The 12,043-nt window shown below is 35.0% G+C and overlaps 1 protein-coding gene across 1 annotated transcript; it reads left to right on the top strand.

Annotated features, from left to right (window-relative positions):
* The first annotated feature begins 945 nt into the window (after positions 1 to 945).
* LOC137404185 (forkhead box protein F2-like) lies at positions 946 to 10,876 on the top strand. The gene is made up of 3 exons (XM_068090349.1): positions 946 to 1,655; positions 1,866 to 2,291; positions 10,270 to 10,876. Exons 1-3 carry the CDS (start codon positions 1,208 to 1,210, stop codon positions 10,494 to 10,496), a joined length of 1,101 nt encoding a protein of 366 aa, XP_067946450.1. The 5' UTR covers positions 946 to 1,207; the 3' UTR covers positions 10,497 to 10,876.
* The last annotated feature ends 1,167 nt before the right edge of the window (positions 10,877 to 12,043 follow it).

Consider the following 12,043-nt stretch of genomic DNA (forward strand, 5'->3'; position numbering starts at 1 on the left):
CAATGATTCATAGAGCTATCTCCATCAAATAACGCAAAAATTTTACCATCTTAATTACTTCAGTTTTTATCTATGCAATTTAGAGGGCTCATTTAGGATTTGGGTTGGAAGGTCAGAACTAGAATGTGTTGTTTGTGGTTTGGTGGGCTATTTCTGGCTACAAAGCCAAATTTTTCTGGATGACTAAATTTTTGAGAGAAGATTCAGAAGAATAAGAAGGTTTTGACTGTCTTAGCCCAAAAAGAAGATAAGGTCATATTATAAAACTTTACGAGATATTTGAAAACAAATCGATTGCGCAAATATGTGAACTTGGGACTAACTAGCAGCTGTCAAAGAAGAAGGGCAGTGGACCCGAGATAAACAAAGACACCCGTGTTGGTCAGAGGGCATTGAAAGTCGTTAGAAATGTAGAAAGTTTGTTTTGAACCGTAGCCAATAATAGCTATTGTTCTCCTATTCAGACCACATTTAGTAGGAAACTTGTTGTCTTTAATGGCTGCCATTCTGAGTCAGATACATTTCTCATAGCAAATGTTGCCGAGGCAGCGAAGCGACTGCGTATGCAACTCTTCAATTACAGGTGAGTCTTACTATTTTTCTCTTCCATCTGTTTTACCAGTTTATCTCCAGATGTTACTGCCGCGGTCATGCAGCAATGATCCTATTGGCTCAGCTGGCAGCATGAGCTGTTAGATCAGCTTGGCCCTATGCGTGTCACCATTTCTGTGGTTTCATTTGGACTTAACTAATGATTTTCTGTGTTTGTGCGAGTAAACACGATATTAATCCAATTAGAGATAGGACAGATCCTTTGTGTGTGGTCTTAGATGCCACTCTTCGTAAATGCTGTATCATTCCTTCATGCGAGCATTAGAATAATATTATCCCTCACCTCATTGTATACAATGCGAAGCGTTTTATTTTCCGTGCAAAGATATTTAGTCAAACATCTAATACTTTTTTTGAGCAGATGACTATTTAGCTTTGATGCTTAGATAGTTTGAGGTTTCACCGACAATTAGCGTTTAAGGTCATAGGTCAAATCTGCGCTGACCACCTTCCTTGTATCTGAGAAAGCGATCTCGGCTTCTACTTTTATAGGAACGTGAACGTTAAGCTGGTCTCATTGCAGGAAAGGGCAGCGCATGTGTCGGAAGGGTATTATCATCAGGACCTAGAAATTTTAAAGGATATTTTAGGAAATATGATGGAGTCAATACCTCCAATGGTTGGAAAAGACATTTCTAAACAGGACAGTTTACAGTCTTCCGCTATAGAACAAACGAGACATGGCAACGCCACAGAATTTCACTCATTTATGACAAACCTCAAGCAAAACAGCTGTAAAAAAGACATTGACAACGACAGCGCGGAAGAAGACAGTGTTTCTGATAAAGCGAGTATAGACGGAGATAATACATCAGGGAAAAAGAAGTGTTCAGGCGGGAGACGCCAGGAGAAGCCCCCTTACTCGTATATCGCTCTCATTGTCATGGCTATTCAGTCTACACCGTCTAAGAGATGCACACTGTCAGAGATATACTCATACCTGCAGCAACGGTTTTCTTTCTTTCGTGGCAGTTACCAAGGCTGGAAAAACTCGGTGCGACACAACCTCTCTCTAAATGAATGCTTCATCAAGCTACCTAAAGGTAAGTGTTGGTAAAAGAGAACTTAGGCTAATTTTAACCATTTTCTTATAGGCTTTAATAATCATATACTTTAACTTGAAACCAAATTAAATTATTCTTATTACAATATTCCTCGTCAAAAGCAAGTTATTAAAAACATTTAATTTTTTATGATAGTTTATTAGCTTATGTTTGTATCACAGCTTTATAAAGAAATGTTTTGTCTGGCAGGGTTAGGAAGGCCAGGGAAAGGTCACTACTGGACGATAGATCCGTCTGCGGAATTCATGTTTGAAGAAGGTTCATTCCGACGCCGTCCACGAGGCTTCAGAAGAAAATGCCAAGCTCTCAAACCATACTCAGCCCACACATTCGGAGGCTACGAATGGCCAGCAGCCGTTCCTAGCTATGATCAGAGCATAATTCAGCACGGAGGCTCTCACGCACCCCCACAGTACTACCCTTCGTACCCTTCTACACCCATGGTAGACAACAGAGCATATAACTGGTACAAGCAGCCGCTCAGCTCTCCTGACGGGCTCACAACTCTCAGTCAGAACTCGCAGTTGGAACCCGCTGCTGCAGCATACCCCTGCCATTTCCCACAGAATCAACCATCTTCAGAGCTCCAGCAGTATCAGATGGACTTCTTCAGTAGTAAGTTTATTCACTGGCTTTACAATACAGCGCATGTTACGGTTGGGCCTAGTTGAGCTTCGCTGCTTCAAGCGTCGGCCTTGTTCGCCTTTTCTCTGTAGATTGTTTATTCTCCTGCATCTTGAGCTGACTTCTTGTAAGAAAACATTTGAATCATGAATTCTACAAGAGCAAAAAAAATAAATTTTCTTGGTGTTGGGTTTTAGTAAGAGGCTCAATGAATTATATTAGGAATGTTAGAAACATGTGAACTGATTCATCCAGAAGATGAAAAGTTAAACACCCAGAGCCAGTTATTATCTCCATAGCCGTCTCCTGACCTCTCTTACTCATCCTAATGCCGCGTGTCCCCGAGAATAATATATGAATACATTAGAGTTTGACATCCTCATCGCCACTAGCATGCCAATCATGCTTCTAATTTGACTTTTTGATGAGTTTTAAAGTTAGTCATTAGGGTGAGATCAGAGGCTATTAAATTACCGAGAGGCCTCCATTATTGTTCTAATGAAACAGTAAGAGTCAATCAGCCTGTGATCATTACAGGCATTAAAAGCTCATCTAACCATTCCATTGAAATTATCTAACCTGACAGCTTGCCTACTGCCGTTCCTTCCCCCTCCATTGCTGGGGACACCACTTACACCGTGTTGTTATTTACAAATACAACAGCGACAGCGTTTATAATTGTGGAAGTGCTAATAAACAAACTATTTCTAGTCGCTGTTAGAATTTACCCGTATACATTTGCTTATTAGTATACAAGTAATTATCAGGGTTAAACAAAAAGCTTGAGTGAACCAACGGTTATATACATTCATTGAGTTATGGTGTAATATTTATATTCATAGTAAATACATGGAATAAATTGTTATGCTATTAAATCACGCTTATTGATATAGTGTACCCGCGACTCTTTCTACATAGACTAACACTCATAGGTGTACCTGAGAGTCCTTCTACATAGACTAACACTCATAGGTGTACCTGAGAGTCCTTCTACATATACTAACACTCATAGGTGTACCTGCGGGTCCTTCTACATAGACTAACACTCATAGGTGTACCTGCGGGTCCTTCTACATAAACTAATACTCATAGGTGTACCTGCGAGTCCTTCTACATATACTACATAGACCAGCAGTTCAATACAAGTCCTGTGGCATAGACGACTGTTAATTAAATAGAAATTAGATGCGAATGATTTATACAAACAGTGGTTCGGAAATGAATAAATTTTCAGAGAAGTCTAGAATTTAAACTAGGATAAACTCAATAATTGTATAAAAACACGTCATGTGGATATAAAATAAAAACTGCTTTAAATTTTTTTTCAACAGCATAATAAAAAAGTGTGCGTTAATTAGACAAAAACAACTAAAGACAAAGTATTAATTTTATGGAATAACAAGATAAATTATATTATGTATAATTGTAATTAAATTGTCTTTTTCTATAAAAGTTGTTCAAGCGATTGCTGTCACTGAGCACGCTGGCACTTATGTTGCATTGGATAAGCCTAGTGCAATGCTGCCGCTAAAGGCAATTTATAAAGGGGAGGCTATGGAGATGCCAGGGAGGCAGAGTAGAAATAGCAGAGACTTGAGGGAGTCTCGTGAAACAAGATTAGCTTAGTTAACTCTCTTGTCAAAATGGAAAAGAAAATGCCACGCTTTGTTGCCTGCAATGCTAGACCTTGTGATTAGCATGATAAGTATATTAGGGAATAGAGCCTGCATTAGCCATGAGCCCTTTCACACTGGGGGGCGGGTAGCGAGTAGGTGTCTATTGTAGCCTGTACTCTCCAAATTCATATGCGGTAGGTTGTAATATTTTATATTAGAATTAATTAATAGTTTTTTAATCTTTATTCTACCTGTTTATGTAATATTTCAGAGAAATATATAAAATACACAAAGGTCACAAAAACGCTAAATTAATTTTATTTATATGAAATTAGTAAAACATTGGGCTAAAACTTAAAACAGGTACAATGTATGTAATTTTTATACCTTTTCAATCATTTTTATTTTTAGCAATCAAACATTTACATATTTAGAAATGAGCATGTAATATTCTAGTTTAGCTACAAATATTTATAAAATATTGTTTTAAAATTGAAAAGTAGTCAGAACTTATCAGATTGATAGCCCAGAAGTTGTCACAATCTAAACAAAATTCATTTTAAAATGAAAGATTATGATGGTATAGCCTCAGACAGAGATACAGGTTGAGGGGCAGTCTAGCCACCCGACTGCAGAACCTTATGTTTTTAGTGCGTCTTCGCCAGATTTGCTTGCCTCTGCTCTCAACACAGCGAGTACATTTGTATTTGTATATTTTGTACCGAACAAGATGTTCTCTTGAGAAATACAAGCTGTCAGGTTTTACTTGCCGGTTGGTTGGCAACCTTGGCAGGTGAAATGGCTGAATTAGATACAATGGTATTTGCTTAACCTTCTTACTAAAACTAAAAATATTCGTCTTGCCTGTTGTTGGAAGGGTATATAGTACCTGAGTTACCTGAGTTGGTCCTCAGTCTCGCCTGTTGTTGGAAGGGTATATAGTACCTGAGGTAGTCCTCAGTCTTGCTCTGGAATGCATCTATAATGTTTTGTCTGTGCTGGCTTGTAACCACAACCTGTCAGCCCCACCATACTGTGTGCTGCGGCAGCCATACTGAGAAGGCATGCAGTAACCATTTGTGTCATACAAACACATTGAATGCGTTCAGGTCAGCCATCAGTAAACATTGTAACTGGTTAAATAGTTATTCTGCGCTATTTACAACTAGATGAAGATTCCAGAAAGAATTGTTGTGTTGAAGCGGTACTTTCATAGGCCTAGTGATAGCAACCATAATCATGGAAATTCAGAGATAGATAAAAATTGCAATTTTCTTGAGCATGACTGGACTGTAGTCTTACCAAACCAACATTTGAGGTTACTTTTGGTGTTTTTGTATATTTCAAGAAGAAAATAGTAAATGAATGGCTTTATGTCACCCGCACTGTGCAGGCATATAATTCAAATTTCTTTATCAATAAGTGCTTTGTTATAAATACGAATGAGTAAAATTGAAAATATTAGAATTTTTTTTGTATAGCCATAATAAAAAAAGAAAACATTAAGTCCACAGTAAGTTAACAGTAAGTTAACAGTAAGTCAACAGTAAGTCCACAGTAAGTCAACAGTAAGTTAACAGTAAGTCAACAGTAAGTTAACAGTAAGTCAACAGTAAGTCAACAGTAAGTTAACAGTAAGTCAACAATAAGTCAACAGTAAGTTAACAGTAAGTCAACAGTAAGTCAACAGTAAGTCAACAATAAGTCAACAGTAAGTTAACAGTAAGTGAAGATGCTGTTGTGAGCAAGGTCTTATTTTTTTATACCTATTACTACCCCCTGACTAATAACCTGAAGCGAAATGCCAACGCATTACAGTTTTACCATCTTAAAACCAATAGAATCCTTAATGTCTGAAGTTGGTTAGCAATACCTCAACCAACCTTAGCTTTCCTTTATTCAAACGTAGAGCTAACCCAATATATCTTGAAAATATACCAGAATGACTAACAAAACAAGCCATCAACAATATTTTGTATTGGGAGATAAGTAGGTCTTACTTGCTCGAGTATGCAGTCACTTGAATAAGAAGAGGCGGCTGTGTTAATGCCATCTTGTAACGGAGGAAAGATTGGCTGTCGTAGAAATAAACTTTATTTTGATCAGCAGGCAGGTCAATTTAATATTATTTTTATTTTGCTACCGATGCTGATAAACTCTTAGTTGTGGCTGCTCTTTTTGCCTACTCTTTCTACGCTTCATACTAAGTTGTATCTGTGAACTGCTGCCATTTGGTAAACTCTAGTTCATAAATACAATCACAACTTGTTGACACCTATTCTATTTAAAGAATAATAAATTTTTTTATATAAGTCATAAATATAAGTTAGATTATCAGCATAAAATTTAGCTATTAGAACATTTCACATAAATATATAATTATATATTTGTTGAATTAAAATAAATTTAATCACCAACAAAAAATAAAGATGTTTTTGTTTAAATTCAAAAATAAATAAATATAGGTCGTGTTATCTGAGCAACTAAACAAATGCTTGTAAAAACTAAAAAAATTTTCAAAATATACGAAACTCTCTCAAGATGAAGAGTAAAACAACATGGAAAATTTAATATCAATTCTAGTGCCATGAACAAGCCTCCCAAGGCTTTCTTGCAATCAATCAGCGATTAAGGCATTCCTTGAAAACTAAAAGAAGTAGCCCAGTCATCCACCGAGGAGCCGTAACAAACGAGATGCTAAGCTGGTTTCGCTGTTTCTAGTCACGGTGTTGCATATGTGGGGCTACCGATAGTCGATCTCCACAAGTCAACATTTTAAAAATTTGAATCCTAGCCTAGATTTTGAGTTCTCCATATATGACATCATTGCTTGTATTCAGTAAAATGTGTGTTTTGATACTAAATTTTTCTAAAAGTTTTTTAAAACCATAAAAACATTGATTTATCGCCATAAATTGTGTTGAACACTCATTATATGCACTTGCACATATCAATGACTGAACTCAGCCAATTTTAACCTTTTTTCCTCAAACTTTCTAAAAAGAATAATTTGCAGAGTTGGGACAAGAATTATACAATAGTTTTCAAATTTGAATAGAGTAAATACTCTGCATTTTATTATTTAATCTGAAACTATATTTAAATTTGCCTTTCTTGGCTTATCATTACGTAATGGTATATTCCAGTAATGCGAGCTACACTTTTTAAAGTGTAAGTTACATGAAATACATTTTGGAGTAAATAGCTCCTTGTTTACTCCATACTTTTCAACCGGCATTACAAGTAACTCTCTGAAGATCTCAAGCAAAGTACTCAATCATCATATGTAACTCTCTGAAGATCTCAAGCAAAGTACTCAGTCATCACATGTAACTCTTTGAAGATCTCAAGCAAAGTACTCATTCATCAGCAAAATTTATCAAAGTTGAAGAGCTCGAATATGTAATAAATTTGTGATATAATTTAAGTAATAAAACGTATATTGTATTTCATTTTTATTGATCAAAAAGCATTGTCTTCCACCCACTTTGACTTTTAACCAATTAAATCATGGTTGCTCAAGCATAGATCTCTCACCCTTCCTTTTCGATGTTTACTGATTAACATACTTTTCACCGCTGTTTATTTTTTAGCCCCTACAAACTTACATGTTTTGGTAAACAATTCTTAGCTTTCATAATTGTCCGAGTTCGTTATTTAAACTCATTGTTGATGATAAAAACTGATCAGGCATGAGCTGTGTAAATTTTTACAATATATTAAAATTATATAGTAAAGGCACAGCATGGTTGCAGAGATAATAGCCAGCTTGTAAACTGCACCTAAATTTAATTCATTTTACTCCCTACTAAGAATTTGTTATTTTACTAAAATTCGTTATTAAAATATTAAGTTAAAAGATAATTGCTGCATGCATTCTAAATAAATAGTAGGCCTAATGCATTTTATATGATAAAAAGAAAATTAGTTAAAGTAAAATAGTGAAAACACGCAATTAATTTAATGCTAGCCACTAAGAAAGTCAAAAGTTTCCGTACGTATCTATGGCAACTACCATTTGTAGCTGAGGGTTTGCTCAAAGAATTATCTAAAAATAATCCAACTGTGAATATTTACTCAGATACTCTATATTTTATGCTGATGATCAAATTAGGAATCAAGGGAAAGTTTTACATGAAAAATAAACTGTAACTTGTATACTTCTATTGTGAGTAATGACAATGCATTCCGCTATATGTCAAGTTAAGCATGCTTTTAACAAGTGGGCAAATCAGTACAGCAAGAATGTAATTGACCATAGAGAATGTATGACACAAATAAATTTTTAAAAATTTTAAATTATTACAATGTATAAAAGGTTAACGTGGTTAAAAAGTAAAACTCATGTGCGGCGTCGCATACAGAAGAATTACTGGTAGCGAGTGAATGTTTTCGAATATTGCGAGAGTCCATGAATATTGCGCGGGTCCATGAATTTGCTAGGTTAATAGAGCAAAGAGGAAGGATTGGCGTGTGTTGGTAGAGAGGTGAGGTGCCTCAGGGGCTGTACCGTAGACAAGCACATATTTCTGACCCACTGCCACTGCTTGGCCTGCTGTTTCATCATCTCTGCAATTAACTAGAGGCAATGACAGCCGACTTGTTAATTCAGTTTAAAAGCGAGTAATTGTCTTTGAATAATGATATACAAGAGCTACGGAGCCGTAACAGGAGATATGCATTCACAAAAATGTAGTAAGTAAAATTTAGAGCTCAAATTGGGCGAAACTTGCATGTAATTATTTGTTTTTCACTTTCAGTAATTGTAGGTTATACGTAAAAAACAATCATCTATGCGAAATTACAAACGATTAATTATGTCCGCAATTTTTTGTACTTTTGCAAATATTTATCTAAGAATATATAGTTGTAAAATAGTGACAATAGAAAGCAAACAATATTGCGTATGAAAGTGTAGCAGGCAGCGAGAAATGAAACATACCCCGAAGGAGGATTGTTTAGATAAGTAAGTGGCTTGGACCAGCTTCTTGAAAGAAAGCAGATTAACTGAAAAGTGTGTATTTATAAACATATCTAAACAATGAGAGTTTGCAGGCTAGGTAAGTCATTAGAACAAACGCAGTGCTATCTCATTCACTAAAGAAAGGCACCTGTTCCCTTCTCTGTAGCACCTCATCATCATGAACAGACACTAAGCCATGCAGTTACCATAAGCAACCTGCGGCACTGTTTTTTCAGACTAACAAAAATCAAGTTCATGATAGTAATAAAACAGAAGATGCGATTAAGTTTACTATTTTAACTCTAACTATTTCATGAAAATTAAAATTGTGAGAGAATCTTTAAAATTAACTAACGTAAGAGTAAAAATGAACTAAAAACATAACAGAAAGTTGTAACAAGTGAACATAGTTTGAACTACTATATATTACATATATAGTATATATTACATATATATATATATGTATATATATATATATATATATATATATATATATATAATATATATATATATATATATATATATATATATATATATATATAGTATACATATATTTGCATTTTGTACATTGTACTTATTGTAAAATGCACATTGCCTCTGGAAAATATTGAATAAGGCATATTGTACATGTTGTACCTATTCTATATTGCATATTGTATATCTTGTGTACTGCACATTGTACATATATTGTATACTACGTATCATATACTAGTCGAATGCCCAGTGTTGCACATATTGTAGAATAATTACTTAATGAATTTAAGTAACTTACCTGGAAAACTAGATCTTCACTAAAATCTTTACTAGAGCAATACCCGCATTTTGAACCAGATTAACAATGTTACCCGTGATAGTCAACAGTGCTAGTTATTAACCCTAAGCCAGTGCTTTAAGCGTGGGTATGTTTTAGTCATTATAATGACTATTTGCTCAATGAATCTATTGTATTCCATGCTAAGTTCACGCCTCCAGATATGGAGGTCCCAAAATTAATTTAAGTGCCGTGTGGATTTTTTTATTGCGAGATTTTAATTGCTATAACTGGACACAGGGTTTAACAAAAAGACAAACACTGGTACTTATTTATATAGATTGTACCTCATAGTGTGTAATTTATGCCCCGGCGTACTGTGGTCATGCTCCCTCTTTGGTTTGATACATTATTTATAAAATTTCTATTGGCATGTTAGAAGGTACGGCTATCAATCATATAGGAGGCTTTCAAACTTTATATATGTTTACACTCAGTTACGCGTTACTGAGAATATCTAAAACAAGAAGTTGAATGTAGCCACAGCATGTTGTTGATGTGAGTATATTGGTCATTGTACAAAGGTAAGCTGACACTGAGCTCGTAGGCTGCAACACTGACTATTTGCTTTCTCTTTAGGTATGAGATTTGGAGCTCCTCAGCCTGTGACCACCTCTTCTTGCTCACCGAACAGCAAAATGGATATAGTCGGCTCTCCGTACTACATGGCTCAGTCGGCTGCCTACTTTAAAACTCCCGCTAACAGCGTATCCGCCTCTAATAGTATTCATTCGTTCCCGACACCTCCTCCTGCCATACCGACATATTATGATGCCAAGTGTGCACAGACCCTTCCTGGATTGTAAAAATAATATAGCTTCACTTTTTTTTAATTTTTAAGAAAGCCACCAAAGATGATTTTTGTAGATATGATAATTTATGTTAAAAAAGGACTTATAAATTATATTATTTTGAAACTGTTGCCCATTATTTTAACTCGACTGCCATTAGCAGCAGTGGGTTCCTTTATATTTTGTACTGTATGCTTATTTGCCTGATTTTGCAAGAGTCAGTCAACTGCTGAAAGATACGCTTTCGTAGCCGCAACTTGTTCATGGCTGTTCTTTGCTCAAGATGTAAATTAATTTTTCAGCATTTGTCATATGATAGTCTGTAGTTGCTCAGAACCCAGCAATTTCACCCGCTTTCCTCTGATTTCTAAATAGATGGAACAGAGAAAAACTGACTTGTTATACATTACAAGGTCTTCTATATAGTCCAGTTGAGATTGAAGAGAGGGAATCTAACAATCATCAACTTGTGAAATACGCAGGTTTATTTGTTCTGCCAGCATATTGTAGACAAGTATTTTGATATGACGGAGATCTCCACACATTCTTTTCTCAAGTTCTCTTTAATTAATGATAGCCTGCTAGCACCTCGAAAATCGTTTAAACATTGAAACAATGATGATTTTGCCATAAAAGTAATCAGGGAATTGTAATGGTTAAAAATTTCACCTATTTCGACTTTCAACTTGAAATACATAAAAATTAACAATCACATTCAATAAATTTTATAAACAAATTTACATATAAGTCTTAAATCATTCAAGTTGTTACTTATGTATAAAATTTAAAACACTCGACAAATAGTTTGATTTGGTAGCCTGGTTACATGGAGTCAAGCCAGTCGTCCAAAATACATCCACATGCTACCAACCTCCAAATGCTGTGACACGACTGTATGCATTAGCAAGTAATTGTGTATAAACCCAGCCTCAGTATCAGACAAAACATTTGTCTCTTTATGAAAACCTGGAACTGAATAAAGGAAGCATTAAATTTTTCTAAAGTGAAGCTGCTAACAACCTAAAATAAGCTATGTATTCAGGATCAGCCCACTCGCTTACGAGTTAGAGTATGTAGGGAGTTATTCTTTCTTGTTCTAATAGGGGGCAACTTCAAGCTTGACAATGAATTTTTGTAGCTTTTGGTAATGAAATTATTATTTGGATTATTTATGAAGTAATAAAAAAAATAAACGTTACTTGTCAAACTAAAAAAATGATGCCACAAATGCCAATTAATACCATAAATATTATTATTAAATGGTAATATTATAGTTGAACAATTAATATACAATATACAATTACCATAAATAATATACCATAATTGTAACTTGTCTACTACAATCTCTACTATTATTTTAATTTTTTTATCTCATTGTTTATTGTTACTATTATTTTTTTCGCTATTCTTTTTTGCATGTGTGCTCTATAAGAATGTTCCTGCTCGGCAATAATGAACACTGACATTAGGCCAATCAACCCTAGCCTTCAGGCATGTAATAAAGTTATTGAACTTACTCTCCCTCAGTAATGATCTCTCCAAGTGATCTGTTCTTATGATAA

Source organism: Watersipora subatra, chromosome 1, assembly GCF_963576615.1.
Source record: "Watersipora subatra chromosome 1, tzWatSuba1.1, whole genome shotgun sequence".
In the NCBI taxonomy this organism is placed as follows: domain Eukaryota; kingdom Metazoa; phylum Bryozoa; class Gymnolaemata; order Cheilostomatida; family Watersiporidae; genus Watersipora; species Watersipora subatra.